At 29.6% G+C, this 22,670-nt stretch overlaps 3 protein-coding genes across 4 annotated transcripts; 2 read left to right on the forward strand and 1 right to left on the reverse strand.

The window, feature by feature from the left end:
- The first annotated feature begins 354 nt into the window (after positions 1-354).
- Positions 355-10,674, forward strand: LOC137932188 (uncharacterized). Its single transcript, XM_068775790.1, has 4 exons — positions 355-381; positions 5,988-6,201; positions 7,391-7,563; positions 8,943-10,674. Exons 1-4 carry the CDS (start codon positions 355-357, stop codon positions 10,563-10,565), a joined length of 2,037 nt encoding a protein of 678 aa, XP_068631891.1. The 3' UTR covers positions 10,566-10,674.
- LOC137928600 (nonsense-mediated mRNA decay factor SMG9) lies at positions 10,598-15,611 on the reverse strand. 2 transcript variants are annotated; one of them, XM_068771499.1, is made up of 8 exons: positions 15,543-15,611; positions 14,743-14,974; positions 14,446-14,580; positions 13,265-13,528; positions 12,281-12,497; positions 11,433-11,618; positions 11,151-11,317; positions 10,598-10,968 (listed from the first exon to the last, which is right to left on the reverse strand). In XM_068771499.1, the coding sequence occupies exons 1-8, from the start codon at positions 15,564-15,566 to the stop codon at positions 10,766-10,768; spliced, it is 1,428 nt and encodes a 475-aa protein (XP_068627600.1). In that variant the 5' UTR covers positions 15,567-15,611; the 3' UTR covers positions 10,598-10,765. The 2 variants fall into 2 exon arrangements, with proteins under 2 accessions (XP_068627600.1, XP_068627590.1); XM_068771489.1 differs by lacking the exon at positions 15,543-15,611 and adding an exon at positions 15,059-15,159.
- Positions 15,550-22,654, forward strand: LOC137928611 (uncharacterized). The gene is made up of 5 exons (XM_068771512.1): positions 15,550-15,928; positions 18,128-18,279; positions 19,222-19,300; positions 19,858-20,067; positions 20,799-22,654. The coding sequence occupies exons 1-5, from the start codon at positions 15,593-15,595 to the stop codon at positions 20,892-20,894; spliced, it is 873 nt and encodes a 290-aa protein (XP_068627613.1). The 5' UTR covers positions 15,550-15,592; the 3' UTR covers positions 20,895-22,654.
- The last annotated feature ends 16 nt before the right edge of the window (positions 22,655-22,670 follow it).

Consider the following 22,670-nt stretch of genomic DNA (forward strand, 5'->3'; position numbering starts at 1 on the left):
ATAATTACTAATAATTCATTTTATAGGTTATGAATTTCTAAATTACAAGCATGTATAACTTATGCATAAAATGAAAATATCCTTACAACACAAATACCTATACATGGAAGCTTTGAAAAATAAAAGATTTCCATGGCAACGAGGCGGTTGTGCCAATAGGTTTCCCTAATTTTCCGAGTTTAAAAGGAAACCTTCAAACAATAGCCAACCATGACGTGAACATCGTTATTTTGCTGAATTTTGACAAATTTACAACGTTTTAGACGTGTTTTGACGTAGTATTATCAAAAACTGTGATATATTATTAATCTTTCATAATTTACAAGTGGTGCACAATAAAATTCAAGCTCTAAAATGGCTTTCAATTTTGATAGCGGTCAGGTGAGTTATTTCTGATTATTATCTTTTTTAAAACTATTCTAAAAACGTATAATCAAAAACTCCTTGCAGTTTTGTATTTGTTTTGTTCTCTGTTTTTTTTTTATATAAAGTGTTTAGTAATAGTTGTCATAGCTTAAAAGTGGAGAATTTGTAGCTCATTTGCTGTCATTTAATGTATAGTACACCCTGTCCAAAAACCAATAGATTAAAAAAAAATTAATGATAATATCGTAAGAAAACATGTATCCAAAATTCGGATTACCGAATATTAAAATTAATTATTGTTTACTATCTGGTCTAGCAGACATTTTCACCGCCAGAAGCTATTGGCATGTTCCATTTGAATGGGAAAAAAAATAATGTAACTTATCAAAAGTGATAACTTTATACTGTGTATAACAGTTGTATAAGCTTTAAAGGTTTTTACTGAAAAGTGAGCTATACATGCACCCTTTGCAAGCACACCTATATTACCGATATCAATTATAAAAGAATTTTATTTCACGAATGTGTGTCGCGCTGCCTGGGCGATTTATTCGCATATAATGTAGCAAGTGCGTGTACGGAGGTAACGCCGAAAGTCATTCGGCAGAGAGATATTTGGGCGACAAACATCACCATAGTAACATTTTAGTTATGGACGTCAGGAAAAACTAAATAATGGTTCTATATTCACTACATTATTAATTGATTAATATTAATTGATCCTTTACAAACCGTATTTAGTATTTGAAAGTTATTAATGTCAGAAAAAGTAAATAATTATTTATTAAACATCGTCAGTGCGTTTTCGATCTTAAAACTGTCAGCTAAATAGTAATAGTTGTTTGATATTGAAACGTTCTTATATTTCTTTAATATTAAAGCTACATATGTATCTTATTCAACTTTTACTAATCCAATACATTTTTTAACTACAGCGCACCTGCAACGCCATTACACTCCCCTATTCTATTAAAGTACGACCGTTTTTTTATTTGTGCGCAAATTGTAATGCCTTTAATCCAAGTTAGATACATCCAATTACATACGAAACATCCTCGATCTTTACGGTTATTTGAAAGTAAACTTTTTTGTGATATAATAGGGTTTCATATTCTCTGCTAATATTTGTAGTGATCGTATGAGGGGGGCAGCATGTTTTTTACGGGTTGTCGACAATTTTTCACGGCTTTGTATGCGATGTTAATCCTTGTTTGACATCTCGCTTCGGTGGCGTTTAGCTAATGGCACTTGTGCATATACGATTAATTGTTTTGGTCACTCCTTAGCTTATGGCCTTAAAACACAATGCTTACTACTAAGCTTTTGTTAAAATATATAACGAATACTACTTTTCACAATTATAATTCAAATTCGCACAAAAAAGAGAATATTGCATTTTAATTAAATTACGAAAAATAAGAATGTCTATTATAAATAATTCTAGAATCCTTAAAAATATGGCGGTATCGACTATTTTTAGGAATATTTAAACCGTATAGTACTAATGGAACTTAGTCAAAGAATGTACTACAACTTGGTCAAAGAAATAACCAGGAATATACTCATAATATAATGAATTTGTATACAATCTAGGTTAAAGTGAGAGGTATAATAGCGAAATGTCTTTACCTGTTGAAGAATATGGATCAGTGAGAAGCGAACATCAGCTCATTTCTGGAACGCGCTTTCAAAGCAGCACTGATAGGATCATATAAATTATGATTAGGTAGAAAGAAAATTCCGAAACGCGTGACCACCAATTCATTGCAAGGCATCCTTAAGTATGAAACGTGGGTCTTCAGTCTTGAGCACCGTACCCGACTCCTCTCCATACAAAGCATTGGTGCACCCCTGCACGGTGAATCTGAAGAATAGCATTCGAGAAGTTATGTCTCTTGTACATGCATTTGAAAAAAAAAACACACACACAATAGGATGTTCAATATATTATAATAATATGAAATAAAACACATATCAAAGCATAAGGTAGGTTAGGCTATTAGTTTGAGTGACGGGAATGAATTTTGAAAAATGTTTACTCGCGAACGTTTTTCATAATTATAAAGTATTCGCAAAGCCATTATTTGATGGACAACAATAAAATAAATCTGAATGTAACCTAGAGATACTAGATATTTTGTGATTGTAAACATGTATTTCTGTTTTTTTAGCAACATTAGTTATTGTACATAAAAAATTGGATAATCATATACTTAGTGGTAATTTTCTCCATCAATCAGTTAAAAGATTACAATTCTCATTAATTAAGTCTCCGATAAATAAATCATTCTCTATCATTGTCTGTACATAATTTATATATATATTTTTTAAATATATAAATTTAAAATTCAGACCATAAACATCCAGTCTATGTCTAAAATCGCTTGAAATAATGTCGCATATTTTATACGGTCACAAATGCAAATTGTGTGGCATGACTTGCGCCATTTCGAAGGCACGCAACGACGTCGTCATCAGATTTTAATACGGTACGATTATTTTCTTCGATGTTTGTTACGATTTCTAACAAGCAATTTAATATGAACCGAAATGTCGATTTCATATATATATATATAAGCTTAAAAACGTGTATATTTACTGCAAAAGGAAACTAATTTTTGCATGAATTTCTGAATGTTACAAACATTTTTAGTATTGTGTTGTAAAGATGTAATGACATACATAATTTACGTTGTTTGTTTCCTTTTCACCGTGATCCGAGAAGGATTCCAAACATGGGAATTACCAACCACTTAAAGGCTAATGTTATAAGAACCACTTAAAGGTAATGTTATAAGAGTCCTACTATTTTAATTAAAAACTTATAAAAGTACCATTAAACAAGCTTTTTAAAGCTAATGCTATGCAAAGCTCCCAGACGACGAGAACTACTTATTATATATCTTCGACTTAATGGAGGTTTTACGGGTTTAAATAAAAAAAAATATTTATATTGCATACCTAGTTTTGAAAATATTTAAGTCGTTTTAACAACAAGCTAGATCGATTTTTCAATAGGAGAGACTAAGCTATGGACTAGGGCTAGGGACTCAATGTCGAGGGTACAAAAATTATATCTTTTTCCATAAAATTTATTTGTTAGCAAAATTAAAACTACATAATGCTATGAAAATAAACATTAAATAATTCTATGAATATAACTAACGAGCCAAAATTAAGAACAATAAAATATCTTAGTTAAAAACAATGCGTCCCATTGATTGTATTCGTTGGTAAATCCGCAATATTCAATAAAATTTACAGAAGAAAAATCATTTACGAAACCTAAAAATCAATTAAAAAGCATAATGAACCTAGACAGGGTTATTTTTATAGAGTATTTTGTTAATCCGAATTGAAACGTTTAAAAAAATATACCTTGACTAATAAATATGTGTGAAAAAGATTAGAAACAATTCTTCTTTTGTACTATTTTATATCCAACAATATAACTATAAACGCAAAGTTTTATACAATATGTGTATAATTTGAAATCTTTTTTACTATCGCCATTTTACTTTATCGAATACCATTGTTTTTAGTTACATATTTAAAATTCATAAGAAATCATACTTGAAGTTAAAAGCGTAATATAATATTATGAAATAAATTTAAATCTCAATTGAATTTCGTTCATCTTTAACACATTGATTATATAGGTTAGTACCAATCATTAACATAGGTGGTGAATTTTAATATCTGTGGTAATTTAAAAGTCTTAGGGTCTCTTATTACTGAAAGTTTCTCTTACGAATCTGCTTTCGAGAATTAATATAATAATGGAATTTTAGACATAAATATAAAACTATAAGAATATCTTTTTGTGTTTCTCTTCATTGCACCGTATTTATTTTTAAATCATTATTTTTAAAAATTACAACCAGGTAAATATACACTCAGGTGTCAGTACAGAACGGTTTTAGGTATTTGGTTATTACGTATAATATAAATTTCAAAAATAATAAACTGACATAATACAGTGTTTAAATAAAGGGTAATAGGAGCAAGATATATGGAGTAAATAATAACTTGCAGTCTTTTGTTGGGATATTGGAGAGGGACGACGAATTTAAATGGGTAAACTTGGAATGGACACATTGCTATGTGCATAATTTATTAAAATTTTAGGCAATGTATCCACTTTGACTTTTTATATTACTACAATAGGTACTAAAGTTTTTTCATAATTCACAAAAGATATACTTAAACGATAACCATAAATTTTTAACATTTGTTTCTTTATTGCATAAATATGAACGACTACAATATTATTAAAAATCGTTATAAAAGATCTTGCAACAACCTAAACAAAACTATTCAACCGTGATTTAAATTGAAAAAAATATTGTATTTCAGATATTTAAGATTTAATTTTTACATTGACATATAACACTTTTTTATATTTAAACGGGAACTTGATAAATATCATTTTTTCAATGTTTTCTCATATTATTTTATTACAGTTTAAACATATCATATACCAATTAAATTCAGCAATATACATATACTGTACTCGTATCATAATTTGGCAGAGATAAGGATAAAGCGGAACAAAAAATGTATTAATCAGAATTGTGTAGTTTGAGTTTTAACAATTACTTTCATTCATGCTTATGTAATTATATGAATAATCTTTATTCATTAAAATCTTAAACTTCAATCAAATAGTCATAAAAAATGTTTAGAGTATTGCGAACTGTAATTTCAATGTTAAATTTTAAAAAAGTATAAACATTTCGTCTTGATTGAAAATTCATTTCAATGTTTAAATGACTGACACGTGTTTCCCGCCATTGTCATTGTCAACTCGTCACGTTCTGTTGAAAAGCGATTTTAGTCTTGATTACAATGGATTAATAAGGGTTTTGTGAATACACAAAACTTTTTCTATAATTTTACACTTACGTAAACATTAATAACATATCACGTCTTGTTTTCATAGTTACTGCAACTTTTGTTATTATTTGTTTTATTACATATTTTAAATTAGATTTCGTAAATTTGCTTATACATTTTTTGTTAATACTACTCTATAGTTTTGACAAACTATTAACTAGATAATATGCTTTAAGTTTTAGTACAAACTGCTAGTGCCCATAGATCTGAGATAAAACAAACAATGAATGAAAGTACATACGTATTAAATAGCAATATGGTGAAATATACTAGTTATATGAACATTTTTATTAACCCAAATACACTAATAATATTATTTTAAAGATTTTTTACACTTTTTTATACAAGTCCTCGACAAGCAGGTTAACTATTTTCATAACATTTCGACGAAATGTACATACAACTTAAAACAGTTGTGTTAACGAGCTGGTTTCCGCAACTAGTTAGCTTCAACTTAACTAACCCAACTCCTCGAGGAATCCCAGTAGACCTTAGGTGTCGCCGGTAATTTTCCGAAGGCATCACGGTGAATCGAGATAGGTGCATACGCTTTAATTTTGGCGACATTAATCCTAATATTGGCATAAAAAATAGTAATATTTTCGTTATTACAGGACCATTTAATTACAATATTATATTAATATCCAGTTATAAATGGTATTTTATGAATAATATTTACACTTGACAAAATCATTGAACTCTGATGTGAACATGTGTCATTTCAGTTTAACAGAGAATCAACACCAAAAAGGTTGGGCAACTGGCAAGTTCCTCGGTGGGCGCCTACCCGTGCACGGCCCGTAGAAATGAGACCTGATCCTAAGCCAATTTGTGATCTCAACGGACGGTTTTTGCCGGGGGCTCCTCGTGGTTCTTCTAAATGTTTCGGTCATTATACTGGAACATGGGATTTGCCCAGAAATATAACTAGAAAAGTGGGTAAGTATATGTGCAATAGACAGTTTCTGTATGTCAACCCTGGCTGTAGAATAATTTATAAATGCCATTCTTCAATCAAGGCTAAAGGCTACTATTTCAAGTCTAACTACGAGCGACAGCTTCAAATAGCGTATGTATCTTTCGAAATACGGAAACACTCACTAGTTAATTTCTCTTGTGAACCACACATGACAAACTTTGACAGCAACATTTGTTTTATTTGCACACTTCTGTTATCAGATTAATTTACAAATGAATGAATTTTCTTATTGCAAAAATATCTAACATCAGAAAATCATTGGATCATAATTGTTGAATTGCCTTTATTTATATACTCTATTTTAGATAGGTACAAATAATAAAACAATGGTTTTGTCTGTTTTAGACGTGAAAAGTGGCAAAAGTAGCATCTAATAAATTTTAATGCGTGTTAAGCGGTGTTTTTCTCACTATCTAATAGCCATTAAATCATTTATTGTTCAGTGATGTTTCGCCGGGCTATCCGAGTTAATTTTTTACATTAATCGTTAATTTTTTAGCAGACATATCTAGATCATAGTACATTAATATATATAATGTATTGTATACACATTAAAATAGTTGTGTTTGAGAAGAAATTCCATTATTAGACTGTATTTTGGCCCAATAATTTTATTACAATAAAGTTATATGTTAATTTAAGGTTAAACCTTTTAGTTTTAACTAATTTTATTACGTGTAATAAAGCCGCGAGTCCAAGTTTGTTGAACTCTGTATAATAGATACATTGAAAGCCGTATATTAACTTGAATTATAACGAAATTCTCTATAGTGCCACGAAATGTGTTACAAATTTGCCACCTCGTATAATGTAGCTAAGAATAAATTTGTAAGGTAAAATTATCGATCGTAGCGGACTCTAGTCGCGTAGCTGCCTTTTATATTTGTCAACACGTACGTATTGGCGCATTTCTCGAACGGGCTATTTTCGTGTCGCGTAGTAGTTACTACGTCGAATAGGCCGTTTATTGTGCGTACTATATCATGCATGCACAGTGAGTTGTATGAACATGTATGAGTGGGTCAGGTCACATGACATGTGACCTGACATTCTCGAACATGTTTTCCCCGACTGATAAAAAATACTTTATTTTTTAATGTATTATTCATTTTCTATTTCTTTTCTTGTTAAAAAGTAACGTCTTTACAGCGGAGGAACTAGCAAAAGAACCGCCTGATAACCGATTTTCGGATTGGTTGCATCTTCGAATTCAAAGACCCAAGGCAGTCACCGGAGAAAGTTTAGCGCGCATGCGTTCAGGAAAACGCGGCAAAGCTAGCACGGAGGTAAAAGAAAAGCCATGTAGTCCACAATCTTTCAAAGTAAGCCCGTTGTACCGCACGCTGTCAATTTTTGTGTGTACTTATTTCCGCTTAATTTGTAAGTAGCCTAAAACTATAGCAAATTAAAAATCTAAGTATGCTAGAAATATCAAAAATAAAAGGTATAATCTTAGTATTAAACCAGTGTCTACAGATTTGTTTAAGAAATCCGTAAAAGTTAAAACTAGATAAAACATCTTTTGAACATTTGTAGGAATTCTTTGGGGTCGATAGAAAGCGGACGTGAGCTATTGGTAACAAAATGATGTGTTATAATTGTATTTAAAATTGTTAAAGAGGATTAGTGACAACATTGTGTCGACTGCTTAGGTATTATAAATTACACATTGATAAAAGAACGACCCGAACGGATAAGACACCTGCACGCTGATATAATTTCCTATTACATTTCAACGTACATGATGTTTCTATTATTACTTTTGGATAATTTTTGTTTTTTTTTTTTAACAACTTTCATGGAGAACGAAATATTTAAAAAAAGTTAGATGAAACCAACATAAAAAGGAGTTTGGATTACATTGTATATTATAATGTATAGGAGATATACATACATATATTTATATAAATATATATATGTATATATATATATGTGTATATATGTATGTATATGTATAAATAATTAAGAATAGGTGTAATGTCTGTTTTATAACTTATAAATGCTATTGGTTCTACTTATAACCTTTAATAAAGTCATACAAAGTTCCCAAACCATTAAGATAAGTTCGTTCTTATGTAATTATTAGATATATACTTCACTAAAAATGTTATTTTAAGTTGCAATATTTGTTGTAAAGCAAAAAAAAAACATTTTCATCGATATTTATACGATGAAATTACTGATACCTTCAAAATAAATTAATCCTTCGAAAACTCTTATTTAACAACTCTGATTACAAAGGTCTTGATAGACAAAGGTCTCGGCTAATACATTTAATTGTTACTCCTCTTAGATTATGTTACGGTGTGTAATTAATATATAAGGGGATTACCTGTTATATTCGTGCAGCCAGTTTAGGGGAAATATAAACTTTTATTATAAAGTATGCATTAAAATTCTCTTTGGAATGTATAGAAAAATATGCGGTTATTTCTTCGCAACAAAATCAACAAATACTATCTTATTACAGCAAGTCACATTTTTAAATTAATTGCTTTTATTATCAATTTCAGCGGCGACAGTGTCCGTGGCATAAGAAAAGCGAGGAAGTTGTTTAAAAAAGGAAACCGTACTATCATGCATTTTATAGGGTTTATTACAGAAAAAAAATATTTTTGTTAAAATAAAGTTATTACTTTTTTATGAAATACATAAAATTCAAACCGTTTTAATCTGTTTTACATGTCTGTGCATAAAGGAGGACGCGGATAAATATGAAATTAAAACGTCAAACGAGAATGTAAAAAAAACCGAAGATCCTGACAATTTTATTAATTCTAATGGTAAAGAGGTTACAGATCCTTTAGGATTAGTAGAAAATAATCAGAATTCAGACAACGACCACGGAGCATATGTTCCCGGCTCTTTAACTGATGAAAAAACTAGACATGAAAGCTACGATCTCTTATTAAAAGATTCTATTGAACAAACTCAAGGGCCACAAGAAAATAAAACCGATCGCTTTTGGCGAAAAGTTGCAGAAAATGCCGATAACAAAGATGAACAAATTACCGAGACTATGAAATTTGATAAAAATAGTGAAACTCCTAAACTTCCTTATGTTAATGTATCGCAAAATTTCCAGTTTGCGAAGAAAATGCATGTTGGAAATTTAGAACATCAACCATTACCAGATACTTTGGGATATCGCCATTTAACTAAAGTTGGAGAGCATCGTGAGTCCGATATAGTTGTTAAGCCGTATGCGATAGGATGGAAAGGATACGGAGCGTCAGGACCAACCTGTTGTACCAAGATGCGCGTGCATCGGCCTAAAACATGCGACCCTAAAAAAAATGAGACTGATGAAGAGCGCAAGCAACGCCCATCGACTTCGGCCCCAGATCTAGGAGGACAATATAAAAAACCAATGTCACTCATGGACCTTGCTATATGTTGGGACTTTAGACCCGAAAATCCTAAGTTAGAACCAACACCCCCTAAACATATTGACGGATCAAATGGTTCTAAAGCACCGGCTGTTTTCACAATGGTTCATACACCAAAAGAAGAAATTCAAAATACAATCGGACATACTTTTCCCATTTTCAATCAAAATAGGATTGTAGAGGATATTGGACGGCATCCTGTACCCTATTTTGAAAATGATATAACAAAAGAAAAACGTAAGGATTCCTGCGATGTTCAGAACTGTCCTCAGCATAATAATGAAAATGTGAGATCCAAAAGTACGAGTAGAAAAAGCTCTAGTGTAGCATCAATTAAAGCTGAAACTGATTGTGATGGGATTCATGGATGTGGTACTCCAAAAAGTAACTGTAAAACTTTTGAAAGGAACAAATCTGATAGAATTGACGCCGTTAAAGATACTTGGAACTCGAACGGTAATAAGAAGTTTAATTCGGACGTTAACAAGAATAGGAATAGTCTACAATCTTATGATAAAACTTTCCTCGCACAAGGCAAATTACACCAAAGTTCACCGAATGACCTTATGTCAAATGTTTCAAAAAACTCATCTAATAATGTTAAGCATAAGCATTGCTTTTCTTGTAACAGTCAAAAAATGTTGAGGGAGCCAAAACCAAAGGTTGATTATAAATTTGCGTTTAAAGCAGGGAATCCGAATTCAGTTCAGAGCATGAGTTCAAGTGATTCGAAAGGAATAAAAATGCCCAAAATGCGACACCCTTATACAAAAAAATCTTACACAATTCCAACCTTGGCACCTCCATTTAGTATTTGGCGTGATGCGAATGCAACCGGTTATCCAGAGCACTGGCGTCTGGCCAGTGTGTACCAGCATGCTTACAAACCCCCTGACCAACGTCGGAAGCCTCTTATTGATAGTGTTTACCAGTAAGAAATGGAACCAAATAATAAAAAAAATTTTTGGATAATATAAAAAGTATTTATTTGTTTCTGTATTTTTCTAATGGACTTTTTCATTTTATATTATCTTAAATAAAAGAATTGGCCACCTATGAATACATTATTTACAGTCAAACCTTTCATCTGATCTTCAGGTTGTATCCAAATTATATTATCAGAAAACTGCAATTTTTATGGCAACAATCGTTCATACTCTATAAAGAAAGTGCATTTTCTGATGGTTTCCCAAGCCTTACTACAATATTGAAACCAGCCTTTTTCAGATAGATTAGGCACATTCGTTATTTGATGTCTATTTGCACCTAATATAAGCCAACGCAATCTTTTTGCCAATTGCTCGAAAGGTGGATGTCCTCGATATATTTCCTTGTTATCTGGAAAATGATAAATTTAAAATATCTTCAATTATGTAGTCATTAACATGCATTGTTATGTGACAGTTACATGATGTGCTGCGAAGAGCCAGCCAGAAAGTCAACAGATGCTCTTTTAGAATTTCATTTAAATATTTATTTTGTTTTTCAAAACACATTTAGATTTAGAAAAACAAACTTACCAAAATCACTGTAAATTTCAGGCAATAGGAATAAATTTATAGGTGGTCCACAATTCCTTAAATTATATCCTTTGCACACTTGTTCTACATGGAGTCCATTTTTATTGGTGTCACTATACATATACATACCAGAATGTAACTGCAAGTTTGATTTTTGAAAAGCTTTTCTGGAATGTAAAAATATAGGACATTACTATATCTATATACTACTATATCATATTTTAATGAACAAAAAATTATCAAATTTATTATAGGTTATTTTTAATTTACAGTTAAATATACCTATAAAAATCTTGCATGGTCTTTATTGCATCAGGTGTAAAATCCTCCAAATGACACCTGTTATGCAACAATAACAGATGTGGCTGGCATTCTCCATCATTTGATGATTCAGATCCTTCAGTTGAAGTAGTTACAGTGCTAGATGCTGATAATGTTGGTTTTAGCATTTCTGCAGTCTGTATATATCTTTAAAAAATTATTACAATTCAGTAAAAAAGTAAAGTTTCAAATATATCTATGGTTGTAGGGAGGAACTTTTCTCGACAATTGCTCCCTGTGTGTGTAATACACATTTTTATTTTGGATGGAGTTATCAATGGTCAGGTAAATATGAAGGGAATAATAATTAGCCAATGTGGTCAAGTGAAACCCTATGCACATGCATATTTGCATATTTATGCATATTTTAAAACATTTAATTAATATAAAATGTTCATAACAAAATGTAAAAAAGTAGAAAAAAAATTAACTGTCATGTGAATATTATGTTTTAATTATTTAATTATATCAAGCAAAATATTATTTTTATCTGCTTTTGGATAGTTTACTCAAACCAAAAAAATATTGTTTATTACTTTTTTTCATTTTGTGATACTATAACAAACGAAAGACGAAGTAAGTAAATTAACTGATATTTTATCTTAAATTGGCAGTCATGTAAAGTTGAAATACTAGCCGAAATTTTACATTTAACAGACAAAAAACACAGTGTAACGTTTCTTTACATAGCAAACAGAAGCAAGTGTAAGCAAGCAAGTTTCTTTACATACAAAGGTATTACCTAAAAAAGTATTTAACTTTTTTTTTTAAAAAACTAATTTTAGTAAAAATGTAATTGGAAAGAATACCTTATGAAATTATAGTCTGCAAACCAATCCTGCACAGCAATTAAAACATGGCAGATTGACATTAAAAAAGATGCTATTTCCAGACAATCAACAGTCATTATATTTGCACATCTTGGGTTCATTGAAATACTATTGGATTCATCAATTAAAGATGGTGACCATAAAGGTTGACAATCTAGTAGTATAACACGATCATTTGTCACATACATATCCACACCTGTAATAGATAATGATTTAACTTAATTCTCTTTATATTACTAGAATATAAGATATAAAAACAATATCCTAAAATAAATTTATTTTATTTTAATTGATATACATATGACATGGGGCATTTTCAAACAAATAACCATGGTATCAGCTAGAAATATAAATAATGGGTATTTCACCAAAAATTACATATAAATACTTTAACAATTGGTAAGTTTGTAATATGCATACATTTATAGATGTAACTTAATGATATTCTATATGACAGTGTAAAATATTATTATACTCTGTATTAGACAGTGCAATAGAGTTTTGTTTCAACCATACATTGGATGTTCAGATAAATATTAACCCATTTATATTCAACAAATTAAAGAGGCGGCTTCAATAACTTTATTTTCATCATCATCTCAGCCACAGGACACCAATTACTGGAGATGGACCTCTTCATAGATTGGACACACATTTCAATTTCACATTCCATTTCATTTCAACACATTTCAATGGGACTGATAAGAAGTAGCCTGCATCCAGTTTCTTTCAATGTCCAAAGTTATCTATCCATCTTGTGGCTGGGCACATGAATTTGTACAGCAGATAGTTATTGGTTTCAATGGCTATTTTACATCCTGAGTTTTCTATAATGTGTCGATATTTTAACTTTTGATAATAAGTACCTGAGAATTCAATCTGTTTATAAGCATAAAATCAGTATAACTGAAAATACTAGTATAATAGGATGTTAGCTATGAAAAACAGATAATAACAAATTACCTTTAGTACAATGTACACCTTTTTCAATCTGTTCTATGTCTTGCATTTTAAATTTGAAAAATTCCATACAAGTCCCCTCATTCCCTTGAGTTGTGTTGGTAATACTTAAGTTTTCCATTTGATTTTCAATGTTGGCACTTTCACTATTTTCTAATACATCATTGGGCAATTCATGGGACTGCATTATTTGTGTGCAAATGTCTGCTACAGGTGTGCTCTGTGCTATTAAATTTAAAATCATTGATTTACCAACTCCTTGTGTACCTGGAAATACACATAATAGATAAAAAATTAACATGTTAACATAACCATTCAATATTTAATATTTATGTGCTGATATATATATATATATATATATGTATATATGTGTGTGTGTTTGTGTGTGTATGTATGTGTGTGTGTGTAGTTACTGCACATAAACAATTAAGGAAAATATTATGACAAAACCTATGTATTTAAAATCTGTAATTGGATGTCCATCAATCTTTTTCTCCTATATCTTCTAATTTATAATAAATATTTTACAATGATAATTTGTAAATTCAACAAGTACAACACATTTTAATTTTACAAGTGACCATAATATATGATGTACCTAACATCCATATTGTGATGTAATTTTTAATGATTTAATATGAACTTGTTGTTTGGAGACCTAAAATGCCATATAACTAAACTTTTCTATAACTCTCCTGTTTGAGACCTGGCAAGTCTCTCTGTTCTTTAATTATATTATTGAATCAAACTTTTACTGGGTAGTAAATATACTTTTTTGTCTTGGTCATACACAAATAAGTTAAGAAAGACATTGCTTCTAGCATTGCATAAAAATTTAGGTAACCACGTAAAACCCATGCAAGGGGTCTTTTAGACCTTCTAACACAAAAAAATATGTTAACCAAAAAGCAATCTTCTTACATGAAAATTTGTGAAGTATACAGATATTGGTTCCACATAATATTTTCTCTATTAATTAATATTTATTCTATTAATCTTAATTTAGTCATTTTAAACAAGTATAATTATAGTAAAGGCTAAATGTTTTCATTTTGATACATTGGGATAATTATACTCACTAGAAATAAGACTTGTTGTAATCATCATCATTGAATTCAACCTTTGACAGTATGCTTAAAATTATTGATTGCTGTGATTTGTTTTATGAGCAAAGTAATACATACCTATTATACCAACAACTAAGTAATTTGTGTTACAATCCTGAAGAAACTTAACAGCAGATTGACTAAATTCCAAATTTTCATCCAAAAGTTTAACAGGTTTCATCATAGAGACAACAGTTGGAGCAGGTTTAGATTCTGTGGAAGGCAAGGAAAATATTTTAAAAATTGTGATAATTTCAAGTGGAAGTGGAATAACGATTGTCAGTAAACAGACAATCAATATACCAGTTAAATATTTTATTTTAAAATGTTTTATTGTTAACAACATCTGTGTCTTAAATTATGTTATTCTCTTACCTATTATTTTTTTGTCTTTATTTTCATTCTGGGCAATTCTTTGAGGATGATACCCATCTCCTTCAGAAGATTGAGGTTTAGGGCTTTGTGGGCGATCATCTTTAGGAGTACTTTGTTCGCGAGTCTTTAAAATAATGGTAGGTGGCTTTTCTTTCTCCTGTTTATCTTTAATTTGATCTTTCGTAGTTTCTCTATCAGATTTTAATATCACGGGACGTCTGTTTATAGCTTCCTAAAATTAATTGTCATAGTAAATAAAAATAATAAACACTGGATAAAAGTTAAGAGCAAAAGAGCAAAAATAAGAGGGTCAAACTTTTGTGAACAAAATTTTTTTCTTTTTGTCAGCCATTTTCACTGTTTAAAACAAATTTATGTTTTAAACAGTAAAATTTAATTATATGTCAGTTTGTCTGATCACAACTGTTATTATTGATGTTATATGTCAAACACTCGTTACAGTTTTAAGGAAGAGGCATTAGGCAAAGGTGTTTAAACTGTTCTAGAGACATTAACTTAAAGTTTTGAAATTTTATAAAAATTAGTTTTTAAATAATTTAAAACTAAATGAAGAAATATTTTTTGTTTATTTTTCATATATTTGATTAATATATAATATATTTAACAATTTATTTTATGACATATTATTCATTTAGAACTATTACCAATAGCAAACGAATAATATTAGTAAATATACGATTCCTTTGATAAACAAAGGCTTCAATTGTACAATAATTATTTTATATCTTTTTAACTTATTTTGAAGTATTAAAACTAGAACGTATATGTTAAACACTTACTCTTTGGCAGAAATTTTGTAACATTTATTCTGGAAATCCTGTTAAATTAGATGGTAGTGCGCATCTTTTTCAGTAATTACGTATTCAGAATGTCTACAAATCATAGTTTTTTATGTTTTTTCTTTGTTTGTATCTCAGTTTTATATTCATTTACTTACGCAGACGAATGTGTTAAAAAAAGTTCTTGTGTTTGTGAATTTTCCAACGGAACCGGCATCGATTTAACACCGTCTGCTAAACCAACATTTTATGATGCCAGAATATACGAAGTGAGGAAAGATGGACAACAATTCGCTCTTAATACTTATTTTTACCATCCTTGCTTTGATGCAGTGCCAAGTTTGAATGCAACGCTAGTGAATAACACTTGTACGGAAGCATTGTCTGTAAGTATGTTTTATTGGTAAGCATTTATTATTTGTAATACTCATTGGAAACTGGTTTCCACATGTTTCAGTTTCTTTCGATGTTTTACGTAAGTATAAAGGAAGGACATGAAGATGATGTAAAATTGTCTTTTGGTACATGATATTTGGGTACACGATTCAACTGGAGTTCCTAAAGTGGTACATGTGGACCCATGGGTCCACGGAAAACTCTACGTGGTCTATATTGACGTAACTAAATTAGGGCTCACAATTCGTTACTCCACGAAAACTTAACTACTTTTGATAATTAGGAGCTAAAATGATGTCTTGATTTCACCTATGTAGGCAGATAATATTTTAAGAAGCTTGGCAACTATTATTCAGTATAAAAATATACTGTTTTTTTTTTAATATTTGCCTCTCTTAATGGTGAGTTTATAAATTTAATAAATGAGAGTTGATTGGTTTCTTATGCTGTGAGTAAATGTCATAAAAGAGAAGAAGTAGTGGTAGTTTTAAAATACTATTAATTTGTGTTTGATAGTCAGTGAAGAATGCAATTTGGATCTTGCCTTTGATTAGATTAGTTGCACAGTGTCCACCTAAACAGGGTAAATTTTATTGAGAACCATTAATGTAAAAGATTTGTAATGGTTTTTTATTTAGTGAATTTTTAAGTTAGATTCTTATCCCTACAAATATTTGTTATCTCACACTACTTGTGAACTAGTGGTTTTAACAAAAACCCGTAATTTAAATAATAGTCTTCATGCAGGTTTTCATTCATTGAATTTTAAGCAAATTAGAAGTATGTGATGAATTTTTTTGTTAGTGTTGTTTTAAACACAATTGATGAATATTGTATCTTAATAGGTGAATAATTTTCGAAATATTTTTTTTTTTAAATAAAAACAGAATGTCCTGTTTTATTTTAAAAACATAATGATAATACCCTCCTGATCTTGAGTGATAATATTAACCACTTAATATTGAGAAGTTCCATACTACACAGGAATCAGTTTGTTTGAATTTTTTGTACAGTTTAATAGTGCAATATTCAATATAACAATATTTGCTTTCATCACTGAGATGATGGTATGTTATATAGGCCCCATTTCTACCAAAAATATGCAAAGATAAATAATAATAGATATGTTTATTAAAAACTAAATTTATCTATCCTTTCTCAGAGCTTTAGCTCTAATGGGAACAGTTTAGCTTAGGAAGGTTTCTGTACTAGTGAAGTGTGCAAAGTGTGATATATTGCGAGGGGACAGACATTAACATAATAAAAAGGCACCAACTTAACACTAACTAGAGGATCATCTAGTGTACAGACAATATAGGGCAGTACCAAGAAATACTATTGTGTTCAAATAAAGGAAATGAAAAAAGTATGTCATAAGATGCAGAATTTTAGTAGTAGTTAAAGTTTAGTATGTAGGTATTGGTGTACTACTTAGTAGTCCAGATTTCCAGATTTTTAAGTTTCCTCACAATAAGCATCTATATTGTTGGAAATGTAAATGTAGGTCTACACCATACCAGGAAACAACATCAATGCTTATGGTAATAGCCATATGCTATTAACAGTGTCTGATTAAAGAGCTATAATAGCAACCGCCTGTCATTAGGGGGTATAATGAAGAATAGATTTTCAAATAAACAGTTTTTTTTTAAGTTGGTGGTAATGGTATTATTTATGCATAGTTATTGCAAATTTCTTTGTTTATGTTAATTGAATTAGTACTATTAATAGGAATATTCATTTGGCAGAGGTTTGTCCTTTTTGGATTCTAAAATTTTCAGTATGGGTCCTTGGGTTCTTGTTCCTAATCATCACTTTTTTATTTTTGTAGTTCAACTTATGCAACATATGTAGTTGGCAAAGACTTTATCTTTTAAAATTTAAAATATTACGACACAAGCTAGCTTTTCTAATGGTGTTCTTGTGTTTAGTTAATAGGATTAAGCTCCCTGTTTAAGCTCTATCTTCTTAAACAGAGTGAAGTTGTAAATGGCATGTTGGAAAATGTAGGACGCTGGCCACTACAATCTTTTTGTAAACTATAAGGGAGGTCTATATCCAGCTGTTGATATAGACCTCCTCCATAGTTAGTCTACTAGTCTTGAAATTGAAATAATGATAATGAAGTAGTATTCGCGAAATTGAAGAATCTCATTTCTGCAATAAAAAAATTCTTAAAATAATTACAGCTTTGTCGACATGTAAACACTTTGGACCGCACAAATGACACAACGGGGAAAATATTTCAATTTGACTCTGGAATTTATGAATACATGGGAACCTCTAACAACACAGAATTTAGTGCAGATGGATCATCAATAATTTATCATAATGGCCCTTCGTAAGTAGTTTTGTAATTATTTTTTATTTACTTAACTTTTGTAAAATACTACCTATTAGCACATTGCTATAATGGCTATTTAGTTACTATTATTACCAATGTCAAGTTGGCTTTAACAAACACACAACATTGCTGCTTTATGTTATGTGATTTGCCAATGTCTGAATGTAATTAATGTTTTGGTAATTTCGTCATTTCATCATTCAATCAATATTTTAAAATTCGTTATAAATGTTAATAATTATTATATAAAGTAGTCATATACAATCAAAATAAAGATTAAATGTTAAAATAATTAATATAAAGTTATGATTTTGGCCTAGTGTTGCAGACATACACCAACTATATATAAAATGCATCATCCAACTCTTTATTAATCTGTACCTATATTTTGCCTGTAAAGTTTTACTGTACTCGTAATGTAAATTCTTCATTGTATGTGTTGGCTTTTTATATTAAATGCTTCAAAAATTTCAAAAAATTTTTGGAAAATGAATCAGTGAGAGAGGGATCACTATGTGCTTGTTTGAATTCTACAACTAACTGCCCTTCCTTGTATGCAGGGAGATTAAGAAGTTCTTTTTGTTAAATTATTTATTAGCAACTTTATGAAGTCACCTGTGTAATTTCTTTGCCAAATATCCATCTTAGTGTCTTATCTTTACCATCATCTGAATTAGCCTCATTGTTATAACCTCATTACTGTACTTTTCAAAATTGGGATCATGTATTTTACACAAAATTCTTATGTATTTTATAACAGTACTCATGTTGGTATAGGAGTAGTTATTTGTGATGATTATATCTGTTCTGTGTCCTCCTACTGAGGAATTTTTTTTAATTAATTTCAAAATTATTTTTGTACTTTTTAACATGCAAAAATATTCTGGCCGATGATCTGATAGCTTGTCTTAAATATGCATTGCTTTTATTTATTTTCAGATCAACAATTGTTTTACTTGTCTGTGCTGAAGGTGAAGATAAACTCTATGTTTATTCTGTTACTGAGCCAAACAAAATTGTAAGTACAATATCATTTGCTTACTTTTATATAAGTTTATTGTTTAACCCTTTTTTAAAAGAATTTTGAAATATTGCTGTTCACTTATAAAAATAATCTTGAAATTTAATCATTATGAACCTGCATTAAAATTTTTACCTAAGAAACCCAACCCAAGTTTTATTTTTTTGTGATAAAATTGAATGGGTTTTATTTTATAATTATATTGTATATTATAAATACTAGAAACTTTATTATTACTAATGTAATGTATCTCATTATTATTTCATATACACGGTTTTTTGAAAAATATTTAAAATTTTGTCAAGTTACACTATTTTTTAAAATTTTAGAACATGTCTTGAAATTTAGCATTTGTCACATCACATGTATTTTTGTACAAGATTTTTTTGGAGGTTTTTTAAGGAATGTTACCAACCATGTAGAAAAGGGGTATACCACCATGTTCGTTTTTGTAGTGACCGAAACAGATATTTTGCACTCCCTTGTTGTAAAATATATATTAAAATATAAATTCAATATTAACCTAAATAAAGTTAATTTATCTTCTTTTACAGGTTTTATCATTCTATTCACGGTATGCTTGTTTGAGGCAAATTGAGGAGCCCGGTCGATCGTTCGGCTCGACGATTTTGATTATTTTCTTTTCATTCGTCGTATTCTATCTCGTCCTCGGAATTTGTACTAAGAAATTTTTGATGGGAGCGACGGGAATCGAAGTGATACCGAATTTGGGATTCTGGACTGATTTACCAAATCTTGTTAAAGTAAGTATAGTGAGGAATATATTTTTAGTTCCATAAACTACAGTTATACATAACACGAATCATATGTTAAAATACATCACCATGTTAGCCAATAGACGCCCATTGCGAGGCATAGGCGCCCCAAAAATCCCCAAGGTGACCGGTCTTGCGCTGCCTGTATCGAACGACATTCTGTGACCATGCAATTATAAATTGTATTGAAATACATAATTGTATGTATTTCTTATAATCTAGATAGATAATAGAAATTAGATAATCTATGCTAAATTAAAAAAGGAGTATGACGAACGGAGAAAATTATCTGTGTAATTATATTAGATTAAAACAACCTGACACCATAGTAACAACACAAAAGCATTTGGAATGCTGTGCAAGCAAAGATTAGAAAATGTGACGCTTTAATTATTAGGGGGACCGGAAAGTAATGTAGCTTTCTTAAGTTAAATTCAAGCGACTACATTTTTAACAAGTTTTTATTTCTTATCAACAATATATTCACCTTCATTAGCAACAACCTTTTGCCATCTAGTACACAAACTTTCAATGTCGGAGCAGTAGAAATCAATCGGTGTTTTTGTAAAATATGTAGGCAAAGGCCTATTACATTAGGTTTTCATTAAGTTTGGTTGTGAGTGGTCTATATCTATACATATATGTTTATATATAACAACTTGTGGTTCTTTTGCTGCTTTGGCACATACATTAAAGTGTTTAAATTGTTTAATTTTTAGGATGGTTGGGCTTTCATGATCAATGGATTTAGGCTACCCGCTAGAGGAGCCGGGCCGGCGACTTCACCTGACCCTAACAGCTACGACAGTATATAACATCAGAGGGATGACAACTTCTTTGAGGGTCAACTTGTGCTTATTGAATAAAGAGATCTGATATTCATTGTTACCATGTGCTCATCCAATGCTAACTGTAATAATGCTGTGTAAATATACATCTTGACATGTATTAGCTACTTACACATAAGATGAATTAAAATATTATAATGCATTATTTTTAATCGAGTACATGGTATACATTAATTCAACCAAATACATAATAGCACCTAGACCAATTACCTCCACTATTAATTTCATATAAATATTTAATATCGTGCAATTTTTTTTCATAAATATATTTTGCATAAAATTGTATATGGATGTCCTAAGAAAAATGAGTGCATGCATAATATTTATTAGTAAACATGTTTTGAAATTATATTCCAAGATGAGAAGTTATACTTGCCATATATAACAGTTAGTGTAAAAAATTAATTCGTATGTATCTTTTAAAATGCAAGTTTTACTATTGTGCCAACAACATGAATACCTTAAACCTATTCTATTATCAAAGTAATTGCATAATATTTTTGTAACATTTTATATTGTACATATCTTTTACAGAAACTTTTGTTAGGATTTAAATGCAGACTAGGATTTGTATTTCTTTGTAGTCCTTTATTTTAAAATTCTCTTGCTTCATACCTTTTTTGTATGTTTAACTTTGATGTACAGAGAAATTCACACTGATATTTTTGGTTACATATTAGACACTCTCCTTTTGATAACCGTATATAACAAAGTCAACTTTTTATATGATCTGTATTAAAGGTAAAAGGATAAAATTATTGCATAAACATACATTGTAAGTTTTAATATCACTTATTATCAAATAGTAATAAAAAAGAATATGTATATTTATATATAAGTTTTCAAGTTTGATATTTTGGACATATTGGTTGGTATAATCGATTGTGATATGTAATTGAAATCATAACCAAAATGTGTACCTATTTTTACCTTTTTACTATATTTATGTTCAACATAAAACTTATATTACTTAAAAATAATCACATAACATTTAAAAGAAAATAATTCAAAGCAAAAATGATTCAAATATTAGTATTATATTATTTTAATATACAGCCATATTTTTTAAGTAATGATATTTATTACCTACTTAATATGGCCCTTTGCAATAGATCTGTATGTCTTGTATAAAAAACCCTAAATATTCTCGCTGTTGTAAATATTAGCAAAACAAAATAACTCCCTAAGAGCATATTGACTACGAGTCCTAATTGTATGTCATTTTATAAAAAGATAAAAAAGAAATATTCATTTTATAAGTATTATAATAAATTCTATTTTGGAAATAAATCACTGGAATCTCTTGTCCACATAATAATTTTTTTTATACATTAAATAGGCAATGTTAAAGAAATTAGAAATATTGTTAATTTTTACTTAAGTTAACTTTGGTTATTATTAATTTTTTTTTCTGTTGTAACTATTTTGAATAAATTTACATATTGGTTGTGAATATCATCTTAAATATTTTTTGGCATCTTTTCATTGTTTTTTTTCTGGCAATCTCAAGTTGTTGTTAATCCTAGGCTTTGTATATTATTATAAATAAGTGAATGTGTACATCTGAACCATGAAACAAACAAGATGGATTTGTATAATGCATTATGTAAACATATTGTGAATAGAGAGTAATTTGTTTCAATTCACGTTGCACAGTATGACGATAAGTAAACGAACAATGCTTTGTATTCTGTTTTTGGTAATTCATATGCATAGTGTTTTTCAAAAATTAATAAATAAAAA

Source organism: Battus philenor, unplaced genomic scaffold, assembly GCF_028537555.1.
Source record: "Battus philenor isolate CCGP_79_NKW_IND1 unplaced genomic scaffold, ilBatPhil1.0.hap1 SCAF_11, whole genome shotgun sequence".
In the NCBI taxonomy this organism is placed as follows: Eukaryota; Metazoa; Arthropoda; class Insecta; order Lepidoptera; family Papilionidae; genus Battus; species Battus philenor.

Bases quoted from the DNA above. Each gene is read 5' to 3' on its own strand.
- LOC137932188 (XM_068775790.1), top strand. From the start codon at position 355: ATGGCTTTCAATTTTGATAGCGGTCAG. The intron at 382-5,987 runs GTGAGTTATTTC...GTGTCATTTCAG, and splicing joins TCAATTTTGATAGCGGTCAG to TTTAACAGAGAATCAACACC. The intron at 7,564-8,942 runs GTAAGCCCGTTG...TGCATAAAGGAG, and splicing joins GTAGTCCACAATCTTTCAAA to GACGCGGATAAATATGAAAT.
- LOC137928600 (XM_068771489.1), bottom strand. From the start codon at position 15,094: ATGGCTGACAAAAAGAAAAAAATTTTGTTCACAAAA. The intron at 14,975-15,058 runs GTTTGACCCTCT...AATTAATTTTAG, and splicing joins AAAAAATTTTGTTCACAAAA to GAAGCTATAAACAGACGTCC. The intron at 11,318-11,432 runs GTATATTTAACT...TTTACATTCCAG, and splicing joins ACCATGCAAGATTTTTATAG to AAAAGCTTTTCAAAAATCAA.
- LOC137928611 (XM_068771512.1), top strand. From the start codon at position 15,593: ATGGTAGTGCGCATCTTTTTCAGTAATTACGTATTCAGAATGTCTACA. The intron at 15,929-18,127 runs GTAAGTATGTTT...AAATAATTACAG, and splicing joins CTTGTACGGAAGCATTGTCT to CTTTGTCGACATGTAAACAC. The intron at 19,301-19,857 runs GTAAGTACAATA...CTTCTTTTACAG, and splicing joins TTACTGAGCCAAACAAAATT to GTTTTATCATTCTATTCACG.